This window comes from Monopterus albus, unplaced genomic scaffold (genome assembly GCF_001952655.1).
Source record: "Monopterus albus unplaced genomic scaffold, M_albus_1.0 scaffold71.1, whole genome shotgun sequence".
Classification (NCBI taxonomy): domain Eukaryota; kingdom Metazoa; phylum Chordata; class Actinopteri; order Synbranchiformes; family Synbranchidae; genus Monopterus; species Monopterus albus.
The window spans coordinates 162,420-188,566 of record NW_018127951.1 but is presented as its reverse complement, the minus strand read 5'-3'; the positions used below and the strand labels follow the sequence as shown (position 1 = coordinate 188,566).

General features: G+C 42.2%; 1 protein-coding gene across 1 annotated transcript in view; it reads left to right on the top strand.

Annotated features, from left to right (window-relative positions):
• The first annotated feature begins 3,999 nt into the window (after window positions 1-3,999).
• The window catches only part of axl (AXL receptor tyrosine kinase), a 28,511-nt gene continuing 6,363 nt past the window's right edge, over window positions 4,000-26,147 (top strand). The window contains exons 1-19 of the mRNA XM_020605623.1: window positions 4,000-4,975; window positions 8,201-8,411; window positions 8,810-8,910; window positions 9,023-9,205; window positions 11,934-12,014; window positions 12,177-12,292; window positions 14,142-14,337; window positions 18,726-18,865; window positions 19,014-19,158; window positions 19,494-19,511; window positions 20,227-20,356; window positions 20,625-20,716; window positions 22,283-22,378; window positions 22,738-22,815; window positions 23,306-23,398; window positions 23,891-24,012; window positions 24,555-24,664; window positions 25,008-25,167; window positions 25,734-25,870. Coding sequence (XP_020461279.1) covers window positions 4,813-4,975; window positions 8,201-8,411; window positions 8,810-8,910; window positions 9,023-9,205; window positions 11,934-12,014; window positions 12,177-12,292; window positions 14,142-14,337; window positions 18,726-18,865; window positions 19,014-19,158; window positions 19,494-19,511; window positions 20,227-20,356; window positions 20,625-20,716; window positions 22,283-22,378; window positions 22,738-22,815; window positions 23,306-23,398; window positions 23,891-24,012; window positions 24,555-24,664; window positions 25,008-25,167; window positions 25,734-25,870 — 2,372 coding nt within the window. The 5' untranslated portion in view covers window positions 4,000-4,812. The remainder of the gene's footprint in view (window positions 4,976-8,200; window positions 8,412-8,809; window positions 8,911-9,022; window positions 9,206-11,933; window positions 12,015-12,176; window positions 12,293-14,141; window positions 14,338-18,725; window positions 18,866-19,013; window positions 19,159-19,493; window positions 19,512-20,226; window positions 20,357-20,624; window positions 20,717-22,282; window positions 22,379-22,737; window positions 22,816-23,305; window positions 23,399-23,890; window positions 24,013-24,554; window positions 24,665-25,007; window positions 25,168-25,733; window positions 25,871-26,147) is intronic.

Genomic DNA, 26,147 nt, shown 5'->3' with positions numbered 1-26,147 from the left:
CACTGCAACAGGGACTGAAATGAGAGGCAGAGCATCTGATGTGGAAAAACAGGATAAGAGAAAGAGAGAGAGGAAATAATCCCCGCTATTTAGGCCTTCCTTCTTTAAATCCATGCTGTTGTGAGTGGATTTGGAGCCATCACAGTATCTAAACCCATAAATATCATATGAGCATCAGAGGCCCAAAATTATAACCAATGGATAAATCCCACTAGAAATATCCAATGATTTTCATCACGGCCATCACCAGATGTCATGTTGGACTTTCAAATACTGCTCCTCTCTCAGGAAAACGCACAGATTTAACCCCGATTTGAGTATTTGCAGCCTTTCACACAACGTAATGATAATAGTCAGCAAATCAGTGTATGCCTGTGCCCTCAGATGGCCTCCGAGCCATAGCTTGGATCTCCTCCCTCTCAAGCAGATTAAAACAGAGGGATTATTATTCATGCACAGCTGGAAGCCTGCTGTTGCAGTGCTGCAGATAGACCCGGCCAAGATTTTAATCTTAACAGACCTGTGGTACATGCCCTACTTCAAGCAACAATCTTCAAAATAATAATTGTTTTTCACTGTCATAAATCCAATCCAGGATTAAGCCCCACTCACTGTATCAGCCCTTGCTATTTTATCACAGTTCGAATAAAATTACGAAGGATCGGAGACACACTACAGTACCACAGTCAAACAGGTCCCACATTTATGGATAAATAGGTTGCAACAGAGATAAAAGTCTAAAAGAATCTAAAAATAAAATCACTATAAAACCATTAAAAACAAATCACGTAGACATTCTAGTTGTCACAGTTTCCTGCAGAAATGCTTTATTTGTTTTTGTCCTCATCCAGGAAGGTAACGCTAACCAAGAATCAGTTCAGTAACACATCAGATGGCTCTGAAACGTGCCAGCAATGGTGGTCACTGATCAGCCATAACATTACGACCACCCACCTTAACAGCAAGCCTTTCCTCAGCATCATTTTTATCCAGATTCATTCTGAAGACATATTTTTGCTTTTTAGAACAGTGATGACTGCCACATGTAAATCCAGCTACAATACCCCTTCCTCAATACATTTCAGACTCAAACAATAATGTGAAAATGTCAGAGTCCACAGAGTCAGACTGTTGGCATTCACACCAAAAATAAACACACCTGACAACTTAATAAAACAAGTAGGCGATAGAATAATGTCTAGTGTCTTTCAGCTGAAATGAGAAAGATATCTATCAAAAGAAGCTATTAAATTAGACTAAGCAAAGTCTGTTATAACCCACAAATGTTAAAGCATGGTTTATCCATCCATCCATTATCTATACCCCTTATTTTGAATAGGGTAATGCGGGAGGAACCCAGAGTACCCACACAGGTACAGAAAGAACATGCAAACTCCACACAGGGTTCGAACCGAGAATCTTCTGCACCGTATGGCTCAATCAAAGCTATATAGAAACCTTTAGCAGTCTGACTAAGACAAACTGAGGAGCCATTGTCCAAACTTACAGTTAGACCCAGTTTCCCACTTTGTGTATTACTGTCCCTCTGCTGTGGTTCACAGAGGAAACACTGTCTGTGGAAGCACAAAGAGGAAATGTCCTGCTAAATTTGGAAGAAAACCACCATATCTGTCTACTCCAGACTGCAAAGACCTCATTAGCTTCGTCTGAATTTAGGAACTCATTTTTCCTACACAACAAGAACTGTTTATTTTGTCTACTATTTACAGTGAATTCACTTTTTTGTTGCACTTATCAACATATGCCCTGTACATGCATTTCGATACAGTAAGTAAGTGTTTTTAATGTAACAAAGCTTAACACCATTTGCACCAACAGGGGGCGGAAGAGTCTCTCTATTCTTTTGCAGTCACATTGTCATTGTGATATTAACAGGGTGGGGGAGGTAATTTGTCTGTGCCTTCATCTAATGTGCAGTAAAAAGAAGAAGAAGAAGAAGAAGAAGAAGAAGTTATCTTATTGCTAACATCCCCCTGGTGGCGCTGTAGCTGGGAGAACAGTGCAGAGGTGTTTCCCATGCCTAGACACACTCCTTCAAAAGTAACAGGCTGACAGGCACTGCAGACTAACAAGGATATATCATTGTAGTCTGCTTTTGTGAGAGAACATAACCGGATCCATATAACTGGTTTTACTGGTACGAGCTGGTTCATAACTGGAAGTATGTGCTTTTTTCTATTAAAAGCCCCTAAATCTTTAAGTCTTGTTGTTTGATGAGTCAGGTTTGGTGTGGCTTAAACCTAAACACTGAGTCTTGGAGTTGATGCCCATCCCCCTCAAAACCCAAACATTTACTTCTTCCGTCCAGCCCCAAAACTTTGTCTTTTTGAGTTGAACTCCCCCTCTTTATTGTACAGGACTCCCTCAGTGACCCTTTCCCTCCCTTCCCCGCCTCTCTCTCACTCTCTGTGTTTCTATCTGGGAGCAGTGAGAGAACCATTGCTCAAGCTCCTATTGAAAAGAGAGCATATACAATGGGGTCTTTCTCAATCCCTCTCGGTCTCCATTAAAGACCCTGGGAACACAACACTGTCCACAGAGCCACTCTTAAAGGGCCAGTGGGATCTAAGTCCTCACAACCTGAGTCTCAGTACCTCCCATCATTTCCATGGGAAAAAAGACAGGATTCTACTCAGCAAATCAATGATTCATGAATGGGCTGTGAACTGTGCAGGGTCTTCTTCCAGACAACAAGTGTCAGCACCTCTTCTGACCAGACACACACAATCACGTCAGATATCACAGCCTGCAACAACAGCCCCACACTGATGGGAATCAGGGATGGCTGAGTTTATTTAGACTACAGCTGATGATGCTACAGTCTGTTTAGGCTGAAACACTGTGTGGAGACACGTTTCTCATTATTCTGATACATAACCCTGTTCTGAATATTTTTATACTGTATTACTGTACAGTTGGTGGTCTCTGTCCTTAATCCCAGCCTCCATCAAAGGGATTTTATCCTCTTGGTTGGTTGTCATTGTAAATAAGACATTGATATATCTCTTTACATAATGGTAGAATCATTTAAAACACTTAGTAGTAAATTAATAAGTTAATACAGTAGCTTAATGCCCACTGATGAAATTTATTAGGAGACAGATGTAGTAGGTTTTTCATTATAATAAGTTGAAACCAGGTTACATAACAATCCACATTAGGCTCCCACATCATAGCAATAATAACAATAATGAAAAAACTGGGAAAATTCATGCAAAAAACCCAAACTTTAATCTATAAGCATGGGCAGAGCCCCCCAACCCCAAATATCTGAATTTCCCAACTGTAGGACTAATAAAGGTTCATCTTATCTGAGTGGCCACCCCTGATGCTTATCAGTTGAAAAATAAAGACAACAAGAAGAAGCTGTGGCCTTAAATACAACTAACATTTTTCTGGTGGTTTATAATTGATATTGGTTAAATTAGTTTTATTTCATATCATTCATGCAGCGTGATATGTGCATTCATTTCTCCAACTGTGTTGTTGTGGAGTACTTGCGATGATTTGGCTCAGTGAATGGGAACTGTGCAGCAGCAATGCCCCTGGCTGGGAGTACAAAAAAGGAGCACAGCCAAAGTTAGCTATAGAAAGCACTATGTGTATAGTACGTTACACGTCGCAAATACTCCTGCGACCACGGGGCGTCTGCCAGAGGTATAAATAAGGAAGCCAACAAATCACCGGAATACGCCTCAGGTGTGCGCACCGACCCACGAGTCACTAATTACCCGATGCGACACAGCTGAGGCGTTGATCCCGCAAAAAGGGAGAGCAGGAGAGGGAAAATAGAAAGAGAGGCAGGTCGGACCGAGCGGACCTGACACCGAGTCTGTGTCCTTAGATCTACCTCTGTTTATAATAGATATCAAGACACCACGAAACAATATACAGACAATAACATGCATAAAAGTAAACAGTTTGATCCATACTAGCGCATATGGAAGTAACACTGATAATAACAGGGGTGAGGTAAGCAAAGCAAAGTAAGGCCCTGCTCTTTAAAAGACAATGATAAAAGGTTTTAACTGAGTGTGTATCATTTATTTGTAAGTAAACATGCTAATTCTTATTCTGCCTAGACAATCACGTTGTTAAAACGCTGCACACAGGCGGTGCACAAACACACACATATCCTACTTTGTTTCCAGCGGAAAACAAGTGATTTATTGGACGATTTACAACCCGGGGGTCCGTGCGTAATTAAAAAGCGAATGGGGGATTGTGTTGAGACAGTCGGCGTGCGGCAGGGTTTCTCACATCCTCTGAGCGGGGTGGGGGGCTCAGGAATGGAGGGAGAGGGTGGAAAGATCTTCACTTGAGGAATTTGAATTCTGTTTGAAGGGGGAGAGAGGGAGAGCCAGGGGAATGTCTGAGAGAGTCTGAGGGAGCCGGTGTGCAGGAGGGAGACTTAGAACGCCAGACTCAGGAAACGCTAGTTTAAGAATATTTCCTGGGTTCCCTGAAATAGACTCTGCTTGGGACAACTTAATCAGTGGCCTAAAGTTTGGAGCGCCTCTTGGCTGTGCGCTTTGGGGAAACTAAAAGTTCGGTGGACAGCTCTCTGTATTGGGATCAACCAAAACAACTGCAGGGTAAACGCGACAGGACTCTTGAGCAGCGCAGAGCTATTTTCCACAGTCTGTCTCCGCAAAGAGGGAACTGAAAGGACGGCATCCGATTTGCTTTGGCCACATATGTGGACAGTCACTTTTTCAGCATCGGTTTAAGTAAAAGCAAAGCTTTTATCCAGAGCACAGACGCGGATCACTGAGCTGCTGAGATGCGCTGATGGAGTCCGGCGATGTTTCTAAGATAACTGCTCGTTTCATGGAGTTAATTTTCAGAGGTGGTCTCGTTTCAAGAAAAACCATGAGCTGTTTCAAGTGGTCACTTCTGATTCTCGCCGTCATTTCATCTGATTGGGGGCCAGTAACCGCCGGAACACTGACAGGTAAGTGGCACCGAGCAAGCTCAGCTTTTTAACCAGTCTGACTATTGTTTGTCACAGCGAGGTAAACATCGGCTGTAACGAGCAAGAAGCTCAGCCAATTTTTTGCTGCTAACCCATTAAATCAGGTTGTTTCGGGCTGGAGAGTGCAACCACAGCTGTAAGTGCTGCATCTGGCCAACGTGTGGTAACTCACTACATTCATAAAAAGCCTTATAATGTTTTCAAAATGTGGTCAAAGAAAAGAAATAAAAGATCCCTTTTACTGGTTTAGTCAGGCTTTGGATTTAAATGATTTAAAACAAAGTGAGCATTGTGTCCTGCTGATGTTGAGACAGTGACAGCAGGTAAACAGCCATGATGAAAATCGGTTTGTTTTGCTTGACTAGCATCAAAAGCTATAGTGAGAAAGACCAGATTCTTTTAGATCAACACTTAATCAAAATGTTTTCTCTTGCTGAGAACCAGGATTCTCACCAGTCATGCCATTATGGGAATACTGGTGAGAGAAGTATTCCAGGCAGGCAAAGGGCATGGGTTTAAGTTAACGCCTGCTGGGAGGTGAGAGAAGACTGAAACTCACAGGCATACAGCAGATTCCTTCAGAAAACGATCTAATTATCAGGTCATATTCCATCTAGTGTGTAAACCTGCCAACATTTCTTCAACTGTCAGTTCTAAAAATCTACTCAAAATTTGGGAATCCATCAGATACTGTGGCAAGTGGATGAAAACACGGCCTCCACCTGTCAGCTCTTGTGTTTTGACAATTATGGTGACGCTGCCTCTCTGGGAGCCAGACTTCTGCCCTCTGTAGGGACAAAGATTACTAGACACCACTGTGATTTATAAGCTCAGACTGATAACTTAAAGGGAGATTTTTTCCTGATGTCTCAGTTCCTATTTGGATGTAGGGATGGCTGGGGCCCGGGAGCAAGGGGATGGGAAAGATGAGGAGGGGTTCATGGGGGTAAATACTTTGGTTTGTGAGTCAGTGCCGGTCTGACTCAGACTCAAGCAGTGAAATGATGGATGTGGTGAGGGGGCAAGAATGGTGGAGAAAGAGTTGGGAGGGGAGGTGGCAAAATGTGTAGCAATGAATCTAAAGAATGGCATGAAAAGGAGGCTAAATGAGAAAAGGGCAAAGGCGCAACAGTGAATGGAGGGGCTGGATTACATAGCGATAAAAAACCAAAAAGATAAAGGAGGGAGTGCAGTGTTGGGTATCTTTGGTATGTGAAAGTCCACTGACATTTCACATCTGAGCTTTTTCTATAAGAAAGAGTAGGAGTAGAGAAGGGATGGGAGAAAAGAGGTCATGAAAAAGTTTGGGAGTTCAAGGGACAAAAGGGAGGAGATGGAGTAGTTACGCAGGAATTAATCAGTGGAGACAAGCCACACGGTTTGACCACCGCCTGTTGTCTTTGTCTATCTCAGCTAGTTACTATAAGAATGCATAACTAAGACATGGTAAGAAAGTAGGGCTGTTTTTGTTCAGTATGTCACTGAAAAAAACAAAAACACAAAGTCAGAGCCACGCAATTTCATGAAAGAGCTCAGACAAGCTTAAAAATTAAGGGAGGAAAGACTTTTAACTCCAAAAAGCACACAGAGACTCAGTGGGTCCTTTCATGTATTGCACACTCACATAACAAGCTTGTTGAAGGCTGGATTGTGTTTGTGTGTATGTGTATTGCAGGCACATTTACAGAACCAAGGACATGTCTTACTTATGAGGAAAATGAGTGCTGTCTTTTTAAATCGCAGGTCTGTTTTCAGCAGCAGAATTATGTGTGTTTATGTGTGTTTGATAGGTTGCAGCAGAGTCCTCTGAGGTCAGTGTGAAGGGTCAGAGGATGAGGTCGGCCATGACACAGACAAGAATAGATGAGCCTGAGAAAATCTTTACATGCATCACTCAGTGAAATACATGTGATTTATTCTTATCCTGAAATTCAAGAACACAAGTCAAATCATTCTCAATTTTTCATCTGTTTATTTGATGAAGTGGCTGTTTGATCATGGGGGCTTAGCATTTTATTTGATGCTGCAGAAGAAAGAAAAGGAAATCAGTATCCAGTGTGTGTCCTTTCCAGCACTGTGCTTTAACAGAGATCAAGACTCCAACCATTTTTATAATCTTTTGAATCCCCTTCCCTCGGCATCATCAGGAATGCCTCTCACCTCAGTTAAATGTCTTAAAAGTAAGAAAAAGCAGAAAAAGTCTATATTCCTCATATTTCTGTCAACCCTGTCTGAGTCATTTTAAACAGACAACCTGCAGGCTCATCGTCACTGTTTGAGAGACCTTGAATATTTTTGGTGTTTGTGTTGAGTTCTCTGTGCTCTGACACTGCCAGAGCCGCCGTTCTCTAACAAGGAGTCTTTGTCCCGCTATCAGCTCTGTCATCCTCAGGTCAGCCGCTCTGTCAGTGAGGACATAAGATAACTGCACTCATTCAAAAGCCAGTTTGGTGCTGGATAAGCTCTGGGTTTACAGGCCTGTCCAGCAGGAACGGACACATCTATCAGAGCTAGTACCTAAAGGAAACTTTTAGTGGTGAAAAGATAATTTGGTGAATTGCTAAATCAGTAAATTTGATAGTCAACAGATCATTTACGCAGTTCATTAGACCAAAATTCAGTTAGTTTCAGCTTCTCAAATGTCGACATTTGCTGCTTTTCTGTTTTGTATTGCTCATTGTAATTTTGGGTTTTGGACTGTTGGGACAAAATAAAAATTTGAAGTTGTCACTATGAGCTGTGAGAGTGTCAGACTACTCTATTAATCTGTTGCTAAAAAAACAAACAATCAAAATGTTATTTAGTAATGAAAATAGTGGCATTAATTAATAATCAATTATAATATCAAAAGTCCAACTTACCAAATAATTATCATACTTTTATTTATGGTGCCTTTAAGTTCAATCATGTTTGTTGCGTTCATGAATAACCCAATATTCTCTAAATGTTTTTTTAAGTTTTGTTCATAGTTATAGAAAACCTATTCCATAAAGCCATTTTTTAAAATAAATTTGTTGTTAGTCACCTGTTGACACAACATGTTTCATGTTTCCAGATCTCACAGCATAGCATCTTTAGACAGAACATCTGTTGGAAGATAAGTCTTGAAAAACTTAACATGTTGTAAATGTGAACCATATGCAAGGTGTGTTTTAGTGAGGGACAGAAAAAATAATCATAACTCCTGCTTCTTCCCTCTCAAAGATTTGGAGTTTGAGCGGAGTCCTTTTGCTGTCGTCTCTTCGCTGGGTAAACCAGTTAAACTGCAGTGCACCCTGAGAGGTACAGGGGCTGAGGAAGAGGACCCCCCTGATGTGATCTGGTTGAGAGACAGTGTGCCACTTCAGTTCGCAGACACTAACCAGTTCCAAGTCCCTACTAGCAGCAACAGTTGGACGATCATGAGCACGCTGCGGTAAGTTGCAGTGTTGTCTGCCACTTGTTTGCTGCTTTTTTTCAAGTCAAGTGCATGAGAGTTACTGAAAAGGTTAATCTGCGGTGAGGCAGCCACACCTGAAGAAAAAAATCTGACAGTTTATTTCCTGTCACTCCACCTCGTCCTTTCACCTAGCTTAACCAGTACCGTTGCTGGATTGCACCACCATGTTGACTTTCAAACTTGAAAGAAATGATATAACTCATTCAAATTCCCATGTGCCCCTGCTGTTGTAGCTTAGAGTATGGTATGATTGCATGGCAGAGTTTGGAAGGAAAGTATCAGTGTCTGTGCATCTTTTAGCCTCTATCTTCCTGTGTTCTCAGTTTGGTTTATCATTGTTTTATCTTTATGAAATCATTGTATACAAATAACAGCATTGAGAAGGTCCAGCTTCCCGACATGGGCTCCTATCAATGTGCTGTTCTATCAGGAGGCCACCGGATTTTGTCTGAGGAGGGGAGCATTCAACTAGAGGGTGAGTTTATCTCCAGCTCACTGACAGCTACGAAAACAACCAGTCCGAGTGCTGCAGTTTTATCTGGGTTGCTAAAAAGATCTAGTGTCTGATTCAGCTAATTCTCTCCCAGGCCTTCCTCATTTCTCTGTGGAGCCTCAGCACATGTCTGTAGTGGCCAATGTATCCCTGAGCCTGAGCTGTGTGGCCCACGGACCTCCAGAGCCAGTCAAAGTCATCTGGCTGCAGGACGGCGCCCCTCTCAACTCCCTGACCGACCTGGTAGCCTTGTCACCCTCCACACTCAACCTCACAGGTACCAGCTTTCCTCCACAATGCCACATGTGGACAGCTTAGACTCATTATACTCACTTTGCATTGATACAGCCCAGTATTTAGTGACCACAAAATAAATCTGGGACTGCAATTAATAATTGTTTAGTTTATAATGTGAAAAATATTCAAAAATGCATGATTCCAGAGCTCAAGGTGAAATCTTCAAATTGTTTTACAGTCATAAAACACATCAAAACAGAAAATCCTAACATCCATTTCAATTTCAAAATCACAGGCTTTCATTTAGTCCATTTAGGCTGATTACAATGTACTGCTGTTAAAGCTACACAGCAGCTATCTTCTATGGTGTCAAAGACTTCCACACCCCCCTCAGTGACTTAAACAAAACCTCCAAATAACCAGCCTCTAGAGAGCAGCCTGGCTGGCACAGTGCCACTGGATCTATTGTGGACTCGTCTTGTGGTTGTGTGGTTGACGGGTAAAGGCAGAGCCGCTGGGACAATTGGGAGAAGGAAAATAGATGGGCAGGGGACATAGAGAGATAAAAGAAAGAAACAGAAAAAGGAGAAGGGCTCTGTTGCTGCCTGAATGCAAACCAAAGCTTTGTGCCAGATCACTGCTCTGTGTTCAGTCTAGGAGTAGGAGGACAGATAGAGCAGACTGAGTCAGACAGGAGGGAGGAGCAGGCAGTAGTGGTCAGCTGAAGGATCTGGTTTGACTCAGAGCAGGCTGCCTGGTGCAGACCAGAACCCATTTGATGGTAACCTACACTCACATCTGTGGAATGGACAGCTAAAGAGAACACAATCCAACAAATAATTAAGAACAACACAGGTCCCTGTAACTTCATGTATAAGGTGGTTTCCATCCTCATCTGATGGGAATTGTAGGGACCAAAGCCCTCTTATTTCTAGCTCACCAGCTTTAGGGCAGAAAGTTCACACAAACGTAAAAAAAAAAAAAAGAGCTTATACAAGACTGCTGTCCTACTAAAATCATTTCATGTGTAAGTGTTGAAATGTGTAAGCTAATCATCCACCACTCACAGACCTTTCTCTGTTTTATATTGATATACTATATTGACCAATGGAATATATTAGCATTTGGTAAAACTAACAATTTAAAAACTTAACCTCTTAGAATTTGTGATGGGCATTTTTCACTATTTTACAAAATGTCACAGTCCGAATACTTTCTGATACACTGTAGATGTCAGCAAAGAAAAGAAAGCACAAGAAGTGCACGCCTGTCCTGCTGACATTGACACTGTTGGTCAACACTCTGATGCTCACAAGCTCCAAAGTTCTTCCTGTTGACCGACTATGACATACAATTTGTTGATGAGGAAGGAAAGAGACAGAAAGGCAAGTGGCACAAACTGGAGGTGACCTGATGAGCTCTCCACTCACCCACAAAGCCAGTGGTTCTCCCTCACCCCTCCCACCCTCCATTTCCTCTCTCACAACCCCTTGCTTCAGCCAAAGAGGATCGTACACCCTGTTCTTTTTCTGGCCAAAACACAATGGAGGCATGGTGCCGTCAGCGCAGAGCGACACACTGCATGATTCTGTGTTTGTGGCTGATTAACAGTGTTGGGATGTTAGATAACAGTAGTAAAACTTGAATGTCATGTTTCAGTGTGTGTGCCTGTGTTGTATTGTGGAATGACTGGAGTGTGTGAGCACGCTGTGAGTCCCTTTGTGAGAGGATTCTTTCTCTGCAGAAGGTCAGTGTGTGTCAGTGTTTTGCCCCCTTCAGGAGAGCCCCAGCCTCTTGATGGCAGCAGCTCAGCCTTTTACACCTGCACTTCAACATGACTGTTCCCCTTGTTCTCAAAACTCCACCTCAGAAATGTTCACTTTAAACCATTTTTAATTATCAGGGATTTAAGAATGAGCTTATATTGGTTATAGGAGGTGCTGATCAACATCCTAGTTGGGACTCGGTGTAAAACTGGTCTGAAGATGCCAGCCAACAGAGACCTAGGTTAAAACTTGGCTAAACTTGGCCAAAAAGCAAAGGTATTTAGATATCAGTTTGCATATAATGTATTTTAGTCACAAAGTAACAACCAGATTTAGCCGTTTAAACACAGATTTCATGTTTACAGTACATGCATGTGTTGGTTATTTTCAGCAAGATTTTTCTTTTACACCGTTATCGAGATTTTTAAAACGCATTGTAACAGTGAGGACGATGTGTGGGTCACAACTTTGTTAGTATGTGAGACATATTAGACTGAGAGGGACATTATAAAGAAAGGTGATAAGTCAGAAACACTGTACAGTAGCACTTTTAACACGATGAGATGGTGTTTGATGGATAAGTTGATTCAACTTTACAGAATAATAAAATGCTACCTTTGAAAGGAAATGACTGACACTTGACTTTGATTGGTGCAAAATAAGGTTGAATTATTCCTGCCAGACACCTTTTATTTACTTAGTGAAAAACTAAAGTGCACTACACAGACCTACAGTGCACTAATGTGATTTTTATTATGCATGACTCTCAAACATACTGTCACATCAACAAGCACAGACTAACCCTAAAACTAATCATAATATTGTTGACAAAGAGATCACATTACCTTACACTCACATTATTTTCACTTCAGTTTGAACCCTCACACCATTTCTCACATCAACATTATATGCAAGTCAGCATGCTGAGCAAGGATTCCTGGTTTCAGAAGTCCTCCGATGTTCCTGCTTCACACGTGCATGTTGTTTTGTTTTTCTGTCCAGGTTTAAACAGAACTAGCACTTTCTCTTGTGAAGCCCATAACCGCAAAGGTGTGGCCACATCTGGATCTGGCACCATCACTGGTAGGTGTCCAAATACATCTATTGGGCAGCTTTACTTGGTGCGGATATAGTTTTCCCTTTTGCTTCAAGTTGTTAATTGTAAAATTCTTTATTTTAACATGTTAATTTAGTCTCTCTCTTTTTTTTTTTTTTTTTTTTTTGTTTCTTTCCATCTTTTTTTAGTTCTTCCATCCCAGCCCCAGAATCTGAGGGCTGTGGAAACCACTCAGACCAGCCTCCTTTTATCATGGCAGCCTGGTTTTGGAGGCGACTACCCAATAATCCGTTGCTCAGTCCAGGTGAGACAACATGAAATAAACTTGAAAGAAGACAAATCACTGCAGCTGTTTGACCTGTACATTAAACAAGCACATCCCTCACTCTCTATTTGTGGGACTGAGTCCTTTTACCTTTTCCAAGCCTAAATTTAGTGAGAAGAGAATTTGCTTTTCTTTTCTTCTCTTAACTCATCTTCTACCCCTCCCTGCTTTCTTCCTGTGCCAGTGGATCAGATTTCATTCTGGGAAAGTGGCCTTCTGGACCAGTCTTTTGTAGCACCACTCCCTCTCTGACTGTCAGTGTCTCTCTGCCACTACCCTGCTCTGTAGCCACTACAGCTAGGAACTGAGAGCCTCCCAGAGAAGGCTGCTGTGTAGCACCACCCCTAAACGTCTGGTTCTAATAAAGCTGCCCCTCATGCCTCTTGCTGTCCTTACCCCTCTCTTCCTTCTCCCCCTCACAAGGGAACAAGGCGAGGGGCCAGCTTCAACAGAATGGGGCAAAAATCTGAATTTAACGGTTCATTGTGTGATAAAGAGAAACGTGAAAAGGCTACAGTGTAGAGAACAGAAAGATGTTAGTGTGCTCCACAAATGGAAGTAGAAAGAAAGACAGAGGGAGGGGGTGGGGCTGAAAGAAAGAAATACAGAGAACATCAGATAAAAAACAGGAAAAGGCACTGACATCAGGTATTGTGGGTGTGAGCCATACAAAGGGAATGCAGGCTGAAGTGTGACTCAGGGCTGAGCTGTATGATTTGATTAAGCACACTTACACACTTGTTTACAGGCTGGATGGTGACTCATCAAGTCAAGAATGACTCTCTTATACACTGACACACATCCATGCACATCATTCATTCAACTTAATATACAGTGGGTACGGAAAGTATTCAGACCCCCTTAAACTTTTCACTCTTTGTTATATTGCAGCCATATGCTAAAATCATTTAAGTTCATTTTTTCCTCATTAATGTACACACAGCACCACATATTGACAGAAAAACACAGAATTTTTGACATTTTTAAAAATGAACTTAAATGATTTTAGCATATGGCTGCAATATAACAAAGAGTGAAAAGTTTAAGGGGGTCTGAATACTTTCCGTACCCACTGTACGTTGGACTCACACCACCTACTGTAATTCACACCATGGGGCAAAATCACCCAGCTGCTTCTGTGATCTCTGAATTCTGGAGTTTTTAAAATAACTGTCAAAGCAGTGCATAGCCTCACCTGCTCATATACACACACACACACCCCTATTCTATGTAGCTGCTCATTTGGTTTTAGTCCTCAGCTATGACTGTAAAGCTCCCCCTCTGAAGTGTAGTGTGTGGCCTGCAGGAGCTGCTTCATAGTGTGCAGTGCAGCACAAAACAGTCTGCATTGGTGGCTTTAATGTGGTTTAAAAATTGCTGCAGTAAAGGATTCTTGCTACCTTTTGTTCCTCTTTAACATGTGTTTACCACAGAGGGTTTGCAGAGACAGCAGGTTTCTGTCTGAGATTTTAGTTAATGAGTTTTGCTTATAGTGCATCTTTTTGAGCCAGAGTCCTGTTCAGAACAACACTGAAACACATTTTACAAAACTTTAGGCAATTAACGCATTACCACCATCCTCTGACCCTATTTGGCACAGCCTCCTGTCTCTTCTTCCTCTGTACTTCATGTCCAATACTGTCAGTTACTGCATGTATTTTGTCTGAACACATGTGTTATGTATTATTGAACTCTTTTTTTATAAATGTTTATGATTTTTATACAATAAAAGTTCTAACGTGTCATTTTACATGTAACACATAACTCCTGCAGAGCAACTCTAACTAGAGGCTATAACATAATTAAGTTTGTTATCTGAATGTTCCAGGCCAAACTTTCAGGAGAGTCCGTCACAGCAGGCCCAGATAAACTGGTCCACAACCAGAACGTGAACATTCCACCAGCCACCCACCTCATCAGGGACCTGGAGCCCTATAGCTTCTATGCTGTCAGGGTAGCCTGTCACAGCAGCCAGGGTCCATCCAACTGGTCCCCCTGGATAGAACTACGCACCAAAGAAGGAGGTGAGCGCCTTCCAGCTGAGGATTAGTTTGTTTACACACTGGATGTCTTGTGTGTGTGTGTGTGTGTGTGTGTGTGTGTCGGATCACTTCAGGCAAGGTCCAGACTGTGCTATCAGGCTACTGATTGAGGTCCAAGTCTGCTATACAACAGCTAGCAGGCACAGTCAAGCTGCTTTTTTGGGTGTTTTGGTCTGTGCCAAGGATAATTTGATGAAACTGTGAAGTAATATGTTTGCATTGCACCTTTGCGTGCCCGGTTTGTACCGTCAGAATTTAGCTGTTTTTTTTTTTTTAAAGCTAAAAATACCAGGCCTTACAGAGTAGGATTTACCAAAGGGCAAGGCCAAGTCAAGTCATAATCTTCATAGACAAGCTGCCTAGTGTCGTTGACATGGCTAAGACAAGTTTAGTGTGTATGTCTAATAGTGAAACAACTAAAATAATGAGTTTGTAAGCCCTGTCTGTTGCCCTTTTATTGTTCCAGGATTTTACCAGTGGGAAGTCTACGGAGCCAATATTAACTCTGTTATATTTTCTTTTCTGAACTTATTTTGAGCTGAATTTAATTCAATGCAGATGCTTTTCAGTTTTATTCTATGAGTGAGGACTTATGGGGTGATAACAAAGGGTTGGAGAATCAAGTTACAGTGCACTGTTAGTCATGATATGTGCCCCTTTAACTTGGCCTGTGTTTATAGCTGACACAAGTTACGGTACTTCTATGAACCTAGTTTCAAAATGTTGAGGGAGAAAGCGGACTGGTAGTGAAGGGACAGACTAGGTGGAGATGGAGACAGGGAAAGGGCGGGAGGGAGGGTGGATGTAAGAGTCTCCTGAAAGGCTTCAGTTAGGATCGTAGTGCTCCGACCAAACTGTAATGCTAGGCTGCTGTGTGTCTTCATTTAAACTGAGGTGGGATTTTCCATGCCAGCTCATGCTGCCTCTATGAAGAGGATTGGAAATAGCATCCACTAAGAGGGGAGATATGCTATGGGAGGGGTGACGGGGGCTTTCCACAATGGAAGCTGCATGTGATTTGAAAGCACAGAATTTCTTATGAACAGAAAAAGGCAGAAGTAGCACTCTTTGAAATAACATTATAATGGAGAAGGACAACAAATGGTTCCGAGATACTGTGGTTATAGTCAGTAAGTATGAGTTTCTGTTCTTCATTTAAGTTTTAGCTTGTTTCATTTCAGTGGAAACATCCTTTGTTTTCCCAAATAATATTTTACATCATCTCCCTTTGGCCAGTATGTTTGCATTCTCACTCCAGCAACTCCCTCTGCACTTGTTGCAGTGACTCAGAGGATGAAACAACAGAAGATAAGCTGCAGCTGGTGGTCAGATACAGTTCAGGAGGCATCAAAGGGTCAAAGAGAATGAGAGAATGAAGGGAAGAAGCAGACTGCTCCCAGCAAAGCCATGTTGGCTTTCTATGTGGTTTCAGTGCTGAAGACTGACAAAACCCCCATGAGGTTCCTTTGTTGAGCCCCATCTCTTTTCTGAGCCGCTTTCTGCTCCACTTGTTTTTCATTAATAAACTGTTCATCCTGGCACAGACATGCTGATGTATTGCTCCTCTACCTCCTCCTTAAATCTCAAGGTTCTCAATTCATTCTCCTGCCAGCTCTTTGTTGTTCTCACATTCATCCATCTCCCTCAAGTAGACCAGGCCCTTGTTTTGTTGCACTCGTATTTTCCGACCTCAAATCCTACAAGTATTGCTGTAAAATGTATTTCTTTCATCTCCAAACAACCTGAACAAATTTTTTTCTGAATCCAGCCTTTCAACTTCACCCCATCATCTTTAATTTCCACACATTTTTGGACCCCAGATGACCTGCAGTTTCTCTTTCCAAGAGCAAACAGCAAGGCACTGTGGAAAAAAACTAAAAAGAAGGTTGGTGGTGGGAGCAGCCAAAGACTGGGTGGAAGAGCAGGGAACAGGAGAAAGGGGTGCTTTAAGAAAACACTCATTTTGCAATTTTCCCAAAGCCCCTTACTTTCCCCAGAGAATGAGAGAACTGAAATAGGAGGGGGAGGGCTGGCTGGTGGGAGAGGAAGCGAAATGACCAGCCTCACCCTCCAAATCCTAAAGCTGCAGTGAAATTATGTTTTACATTCTTTAAACACATTTTTCTTTTGCATCCAAATCACAAAACAAAGTGAATGAACTTAGGAATAATTGCAAGAAAAGTATGATTGTGCACTTACACCACTTCTATAGTTTGTTGCTCTGAAAAGGCAACTAAGGAACACATGTGCTACAGCACATCTGTCTATAGTGCTACAGTGGTGCCAGGATTAATCCAGAGTTACAGGACACCATGACTCACTATCCTGACGTGTCACATTTAAATTCACCTAATACTGCTGCCAGCAACATGCAGCTATAATCCTTAAACAGTATCATTTGTTAAAGACAGACAACAGTTTGTTCCACCATAAAGATGAAATGGTGTCCTTAAGAGTTGTGACAGCTTTCATGACAGTAACGTTCATGCTCTGATTGATCTGGGAAACATGGTCCCTGTGTACTGCTGAGTGTGTTTTCATTTATGTAGAACAGACTCTAGATCTAGGGTTATTCTGAGTCAGTTATTGGCTAAAGAATAACCCTTTTCCATTCACGTGTGGACCCACGTGGAGGCTACCAAGGCTGTGAGGATGAGACAAAGTGTGCTGAAAGAGCAACAGTGTAACAGCCCTGCCTCCAAACAATGTTGGAACGCTCCAGAGCCTGGCTTTTTAACACGGCTTCCCCAAAAGCAGCATGCAGCAGGATGTTAAACACTAGTCTGCCACTGATGAGGCTGTTAATCTCTACTGTTGTGAACTAATTGTGGCTCACAGGTGTTTGCTTCTCAGATCCTTGCAAAGCTGCAGCTGCTTTTATGTAAAAGGCAAAAACAACATGACTCATTTATTTCTTTTTTAATATTTGACATTTAAGGCATTTCTGCCTTTATTTGTTATTAACAAAGTGGATCACAGAGAGGCAGACAGGAAACAGGGGAGAACCTCTAACAAAGGTTGGCGGCTGGACTCAAACCGCTGATGTCACACACACACTGTGCTTGCAGATGTGATGCATTGGACTGTAGCCGTTTAGCTAGTGGGGCTCCCAGGCACATTTGTTCCTCAGTAATTTCTGCATTTGAGAAAACAGCACCAGCACACATCTCATTTTCTGGCTTTTCTTTTGAAACTTCCCAAATCTTGCAGCTTCAGTTATTCCCCAGTGAAACTTTTTCTTCCACAGTGTTTTACATCAATGATAAATACTTCTCTGCTCAGTTTAATTCATACACCACTGACAAAAAAAAAGAGAAAGGCATTACACCAGAAAGGGGAGGGAATGAGAACTTGGAAAGAATGAGATGGAATATCTTGGACATGTTTTGGGAGACAGAAAGAGGTGAAGAGCAGAGGGGAAATAGAAAAAGAGAGTGAGTAGGCAACAAAGAGTGGAAAAGGAGGCAGCGAGAGGCCGACAGATGATGGAGCATAAGTGAAGACAAACTGCTGGAATGAACTTGACTTGGAGGTTGTTTTTGTTGCCGCTGGCAGGCAGAACAGGGCCCACATGTGGAAACAATCACCCACGAAACACTTCCTGATAACATCATCCAATAGGCTGGGCCATGTTTCCCGAACTCACACTCACTTGTGATGTATGTGTGGGTGTGCGTGGGTGTCCAGCTAGTTTGTGTGACTTTGTGAGAACTAAAGACAAAAAGAGCTGCAACTGAAACACCAAATAAGAAAATAACTACTGCCGTTTCCTTGCGAAAGGGGCTGTGCTGTCCAGAGTCTTAGTCACATACACGCACACAAATTCCTCACACTATTTCTAGTATGCTATTCAGCTAGCTTTTCTCTCCACTGGGTATATCTGCTGCCAGCAGCCTTTTTTACTCTCTGCTTCAGAGATCCAGAAAAGAAAATGGCAGACAAGAAAGAACAAAGCAGAATTGGGGATGGACAGAAAAGGAGGGAGACATATTTCTCATTGTGTGTCCATATGGGTTTGTCAGCCATGTTGTCCCAGTGAGTACACACTGGCTCTGAGCTCAGCTGGCTGCGGTGCTCTTAGCTAGCCTTGTTTGTCCTAATAAAGCTGAGTCCCCCACATTCTTTGACATCTCCTTCCAGCTGTTGTAGTTGTCCACACCCTAGAGGCTTCTGTCAAAACAACACTTGCCTGACTAACCCCTAGTCCAGTGGATCCTGGCCACAGAGCCCACAGGCACTGCCGACCCAAAATCTTCTGCCACATGCCCCCACTGCACCCTGACCTACATGCTTCCTTAACCTTATAACAGTTCTACAAGTAAACATGTAGCTGTCTGAAATACACGTGTTCTATTGTTTTTATGTTTCAGTGCCAGAAAACCCACCCACTAATGTGACTGCCGTGCTAAATGGGACAGAGGTGCTGATGACGTGGGAGGGGCCTCTAGGGAAGCTGAATGGAGATCTACAGGGCTACATGGTGGAGTACAGCACACCTTCCACTCAGCAGGTCAGTCAGTCATGCATACACTCACAACACAACACAAACTCGTAATGGTTTCTGACCTTGTTCATCACATTGGCCGACACTGACAGATATAAAGAACACATCCAACGCTCTCGCTTCTGACAGTGTCCCTCTTTCATTTTGTCAACAGCTGGTTGTGGATACTGGATTGAACACTGAGGTGTTAATGAATCTGTCGGCCCCTCTGTCCAATTTGTCTTTTCGAGTGTGTGCCTATACAGGGGCAGGGCAGGGACCTTGGACCCCCACACAAACTCTGACACTTACTACACCTGGTGAGTAACACAAGTGTAAAAATACTACTATAGACTGCTAAAATCATAAATAACATTCTGTTATAACCATTAAAGAGATCAAATCCAATTTGAAACAAGAATGGCTACTGAAATCGATTCTTTAAGATTCCAGTTTTTCAGGAAGCTGTTGTTATTTTATAAGCAGTAGTTTTTATAATGAGAATTTCATAGGAATCCTAAGGTGTCAGATGCTATTTCATTTCAATTCTGCAGCACTAAATCTGTTATTTTACATTTGACAAAACAAAGAATTGTGTTTTCTCATTAAAGTCAGCATATTGATATAAGCTCTGTTTTTTTTTTAACTCCCACAGAGATGGAGGAATTTAGAGGTGAGTGATGAGGCTTTGCACATACAAACCTACACACTCTTCTGTGACCTTTCTGAGTGGTGCGTAGGACTGTTCTTTCTTGTTCTCTGAAACTAGGTTCACAAGATAGTTCCATCCTGTGTACTTCAGAAAAAAGGAAGGAAGACAAAAACAAGAAGAGAAGATCTCAGACAGACAGAAAAGGGGAAGAGGGGTGTGGGGGTGAATGTAGAGATGCATCATATATATTTATGATACGAACAGTGTAGCATCTCTGTTTGATTAGTTTAATAGCAGCAGGCAGACAATCCAAACAACAAGAATAACAAATAAGGCAGGGAAAGTTGAGGGAGGATGAGTGTGAATGGGAGGGTGTGAGTGTTTGGGAGTAGTCAACTGGGAGTAAATGTAATGTGACAGAAAGCTCTCTGTTTTGAGCATTAGAAATAAAATAGCATATTTTTAGTAGAGAATAATACTTAGATCCACTTCAGCAAATATGGAGGGCAGGACTGAGGTCACTGTTTGACCAGTGGACATATTTGTACTCCATAATAACACTGTGTATGAATCCATCAATAAATAATACAGCTTTACATTTTGTGTTTACCTGTAATTGATAGAATCAATTGAAATTGTAATCACAGCTTTTGTCACCTTCAGGGCTCCATAATCATAACTTGTCCTCTGTCTCTCCTAACCTCTCCTCTGTCTTTGTCCACACCCCTTCCCTCAGGTCCGTCGTCACCCCCAGCCTTTTCCTGGCACTGGTGGTATGTGGTGATGGCCATTGCTGGTGCCGTGTCAATAGCTGTGCTCATTGCTGTGTATGTGGCCAAACTGCGGCGCAAGGAGACGCGCTTTGGGTGTGTAGGCTGTTAGTGCTCCTCATGGGTAAAAGGGAGGAGCTCAGTAGCTGTGCCAAAACAAAAATTAAATTTTTTTCACTTCCTTGACCTAGTTGACTCACTTGTGTGAAGCATTTTGATGAAGTAGAAAACATCTGTTTTGAAAGAGCTCCAGTCATTCTCATAAATTATGGAGCAACGCTATGTTTTCAGCTGTGTTTAGACATCTGCTGGACTGACCTCTCATTGTGTTTCTCTGTTTTGTATGGCGTGTATACACATGCAGAGAGGCATTTGAACCTATGATGGAGAGCGGAGAGCTGGTGGTCCGGTACCGTGCTCGCCGCACATACAGCCGCAGGACTACAGAAGCAACATGTGAGTTCCTGTCTCTGCCTCGGCATGTTCCTCGGAAAGATGACACTCTGTATTTACACCTGACTGTCCCTACAGCACTAAGAGACACTAGAAGAGGCATGGCCAGACCTGCCTGTGTCCCCAGGAGAGAGAATGATACCAAAAAGTAGCATAATAGCATCTCCTCTCATGGCCTGGGGCTGGATCCACCAGCTCAGTGGGAAAAAATCTTTGCCTGCCAGGACACACAATGAAAGCTACAGTATTCTCCATATTTTAAGGCAGGAATCACTTCTTTGGTTTGTTTGATTAATTAAAGGCAGGGACATGAACAACTAAAGGTTAATTAATTTTCCACAGGTGTGGAAACAGCCCTGGAGTATTCAGCCAGCTAACATACTCTACAACATCACTTTTTTTATAATAACTTCAGTTAGCTGTGCAGTAAATCCTGTGCACTCAAGTGGGAACAGCAGAATGAACCTAAACTTGATGCAGGTATTTTACTGACTGAGCAAAGGAATGAGGGACAAGGAAGGTGAACCTTCAAGTTCACAGAATATTGGAGATGTGCAAGGTGCAGGAAAATGGATTCAGAGAGCAAGTGACTTGTTCTTGCTTAAACAGATTTCAAACTTAAGTAACAACAACAAAACAACAGCTAAAGAGTTACTTGACTGATCTGACTTGAATGAGGGGGTCACTTATCCTTTGGGGAGTAAAGTGCAAGTTTGAAGTCTCATCAAGATGAAGTGACAACCTTGTACTGGTGCAATACAAGCCAGTGGTTTACGTGCTATTACCAGCCTACACCCCTGTGAGTCCTCATGATTAGTGTGCACTCAACATTTGTATAAATCTCAAGGACAAGTCTCAGCTTGCTGGGGAAAAGACAAAACTACAGAGAAAAAAGCAAAAAAAGTTATTCTGTGAGTAAAATGAGAGGAGCCCAGAGAAGGAGATGTGGAGATAATGTGCACTCTGAGTGAATGGAGGCAAGCACTGTGGGAATAAAGGAAGAAGAGGTCAGACTGGAGGGATTTGGGTGGGATTTAACACTGCTGATGTTGACCAGTAGTTTTGGCCAATACTCAGGATAAAGCTGAACTCTGGGGCTCCAGTTATTGCACGCATTGGCTAATAGCTGGTCATGCTAGCATGTGTGTGAACATGCCTGAGGACTGAGCACATTGTTGTCCGACACGTGGCAGATTGATAGTTTAGCTGCAGCTGGAGGAAGATCTCTGAACATGTCATTGCCTTGTCAGACATCGGCCCAGATGTGAAAACAGCTAACGTCTGTAGTACAGTCTGCTGGCCACCACACAGCTCAGTTTCAGTGCAGCCAGCTGGCTAACTCAGGACCTTAACTCTAATAACAGATAAGAGACATATGAGAACAAAGACTCCATGGGCACACTCTGAGCTTTAAAAGTTGACAGGGTTGTTTTAGTTGTTGTGCATTGTGGTTATACAGAAGCAAAGGAGGCTGCTTGGTACAATCTTTCTCTTTTTTCTTCTTAACTGTTCATTAAAGTGCTTTGGGCTACAAACACCATTAAAGTTTGTTAATGTTTTCATCCTCAGTGAACAGCCTTGGAATCAGTGACGAACTGAAGCAGAAGCTCCAGGATGTGATGGTGGACAGACATAAACTAACCCTGGGAAAGACACTGGGAGAAGGTACTGCTTTGTTTGGTGTGTTTTTAAACTACTATATGTGCATGTCTTATTTCAAGGACAGTACAGGGAGTGCCTGACAAACAAGGTGAAAAATGGTTTTGTAATACTTATATCAGGGCTGAAGTGCACAGTCAGGCCTTATCTGCCTTGACATCACTGCTAGCTGCTCACTTATCTCCAGTTATTTCCTTGTGATACCAATATGTTTTGAACCTAGGTATAGCGCAACAGTTTGCAGTGTCATACCCCGTAGTCATGAAAGGAACCACTCTTGACTACTGAATTAAACATTTAATGTTGTTGCATTTAGAATTGCATATGAACTGAGTGTTTGATTGTGTTTTTATTTCTTTCCTTAGGGGAGTTTGGCTCTGTGATGGAAGGGCTGCTGACTCAGGAGGAGTCTGTTCTCAAAGTTGCTGTCAAGACTATGAAAAGTGAGTAGACACTAAAAGTACTCAGCAGTCACCACAATGACTTCCTTTATCTTGGGAACACAGGCACATTTGATAGACAGCCCCCGGGTCAAAAATCAACAAGTGTTTGGGGCAAGAAGCTCAGTGTTTGATCAGAAACCAGACAAAGATGCAGCTTGTAGAAAATATTGGCAGAAGAAAAGGTTGAGCCCACATCAACTGTAGTGCCAAAGTAAAGACAAGTATATAAAACCCCAGAGTTGAGGGGAAAAGGTGGATTTTGGAGTCAATAAAAAGGAGCACCCCCTCAGGGCGCCAGTTTAAGGCTGTGGAGAAGAAGTTAAAACAAAATTAGTGGTACAAAATGCTAACACATATTAATTTACAGTTTAATAAATGCAGGAACCAAAACACCCTCTAAAATAAAAGTTTATATCTCACCTTGGCAACGTCTAAACCTGGCCATGTGAGTTCATGAACACATGATTTCACCTCTGTGTCTTCTCTCCAGTCGCTATCTGTACCCGCTCAGAGATGGAAGATTTTCTCCGTGAGGCTGCCTGTATGAAAGAGTTCGACCACCCCAATGTCATGAGGCTTCTAGGTGAGTTGGCATTTATACTGCGTCAAACGTCAAGATCATCTCATTCAGACTCAACTGTGGAAATACATTTATGACTAAAAATGACATTTAAAAAACAGCAGTGTGTCTTTATGAAAACTTTTTAGTTTAGTTGTACTGCATTTTCTGTAGATTTGCAAATAATAGGAAAAGTCAATGAAAAGTTGAGATTTTCGAGGAGATGGATGAAGTAATATGTCAAAACCTGGACAAATTAGACCACAATTGTTTCCAAGGCTAAATACCACTAAAGTTATGTTTATATACTGTATATTTTGCAAAGAAGGAGGACGAGCCCTTTAAAATGCTGTCACTTTTTTTTTTTTTTTTTTTTTTTTTTTTTACAAATTCAAGACTTTTTTAAGGCTGTTTAAAGGGTGCCTTTAGATTTTAAATATAGCTGTGTTAATTTCTAAATGGAACAAGTATGTATGTGGCCTATGTTTATAATACTAAGAGAAAGTGTTTTTCCAGGTGTGTGTCTGCAGACGGTGGAGAGTGAGGGCTACCCCTCCCCTGTGGTCATCCTGCCCTATATGAAACATGGAGACCTGCACAGCTATCTGCTGTACTCAAGACTGGGAGACTGTCCTGTGGTTAGTCTGATTACAAACAATGAATGCACCAAGTCAGGCACACACATGCACTGAGCAACTTTTTATAAGTTCACTTAAATGTCTGTCAGCAAAATGGGATCCAAAATGGGTTCAAGATAGGCATAAAGTATTTGTTACATCAAGTCCTCCCATACCTTTTTTGGCAGCACAGACACTGTGAGATCATAAAAACACAAGATGTGTTTCTTGTTGCTATCTGAAGTTGTACTCATTAGTGTATGATGTATTTTTTTGGAACACACAACTGCTATACGCAATAAGTCCCTGAAGAGCCAGGTTGAGAAACTCAAGCCTAATCAAAACAAGATTTCCACAGGGTGTTGAAACATTCACGAATCTGGTCGACATTCAAAATACACAGTGGTGTTAGACCGTATTTTTCCCACTGGGGGAGGCTGTTTGTATCTGGAGCGGGGAGCATTTAGCTCAGACTGATCAGAGGTCATTAAAGAGATGGGATCTAGTGCCCTCTACTGTGCAAGAAATAAATGTCACCTTTCTCTTTCTGTGATGTCCTGCAGTACCTCCCGTCTCAGATGCTGGTGAAATTTATGACTGATATCGCCCGGGGGATGGAGTACCTCAGTAGCAAGAACTTCATCCATAGGGATCTTGCTGCCCGCAACTGCATGTAAACAATCTCTGCTTCTCTTTTTTACCCTCTCAGTACCTGTATGTGTTCTCACTTTCCCTTACCCTTTCCTTTTTTTTTATCTTGCATGTAGCATTGAAGAAGTAAAAGTAGACAAAAAGGCTGTGCTAAAAGCAAGATTTGGGAGAAGGGAAGCCCAAAAGAATAAAACACTAGTATGATGCAGGAGAAACTGTCACAGAAATGCAGTGGAGCTGATATAAAATATCATAAAAATCAAAGTTAAATAAAAGTATTTCAGAATTGAAATGTACTTCTATCTCAGTATGAATGCTCCTTTTCCATTAATATAATGCTGTATTGCTTTGCCTTTCTGTCTCAGGCTGAATGAGAACATGAATGTTTGTGTGGCTGACTTCGGCCTCTCCAAGAAGATCTACAATGGAGACTACTACAGGCAGGGGCGGATTTCCAAAATGCCTGTCAAATGGATTGCCATTGAAAGCTTGGCCGACCGTGTATACACCACAAAAAGTGATGTGGTGAGTCCACCTACTGTGCGTCAGTGTGTGTGTGTGCACGTCTTTCTGTGCTTGTGTGGACAAACTGTACTGCGAAACCATCGTTGTGAGGATATCTCTGACCCTTCAGGCTTTGAAGCTTTGCGGAGGGTGACAGCATCAAGTGGAAGGACTGTATTTAGCTGTATTTTGGCACAACTTCAAGAGTTTACAACTGACTGAGCATATGGATAAAACCTGGAGAAGTAGACAATGCTATTTTTATGAATGTTTACTTTTCACTTAATGGAGTCGTTCTCTGCTAAATAATATCTGTGATAGATATGAACAGTCCTGTAACAGCTGATAATACTACTGTATGTTTCAGGGGTCCTGGATTCCATGCACACATGAAAGCATGCTCATGTAAATGTGCATACTTTAGCATCTTGTTAAAAATGGCTGTTATGTCCATAGCCAGTGTGTTTGACAAGTGCAGATTCATGTCAAGTGTGTGGCAAGGTGTGTTAACAGCTAAATGAATTCAGACCTCTTCAACCCTTCCCCTTTCTCACTCCACTCTCTCTCTCTCTTTGTCTCTCTGTCAGTGGTCGTTTGGAGTCACCATGTGGGAAATCGCCACACGCGGCCAGACCCCGTACCCTGGGGTCGAAAACAGTGAGATTTATGATTACTTAAGACAGGGAAACCGTCTCAAACAGCCTCCAGACTGTCTGGACTGCATGTGAGTGTCGCCACATTCCTTACAAACACACTCGGCTGATGAGGAAGTACTTTTGAAATATTTCCCTTCCTGATTAAAATCACTTTTCTTAAACTTATCAAGGCTAGAGGCTAACAGTCCATCCATCCATCCATTTTCCTCCGCTTATCCGGGACCGGGTCGCGGGAGCAGCAGTCTAAGCAAGGATGCCTAGACTTCCCTCTCTCCAAACACTTCCTCCAGCTCCTCCGGGGGAATGCCAAGGCGTTCCCAGGCCAGCCGAGAGACATAGTCCCTA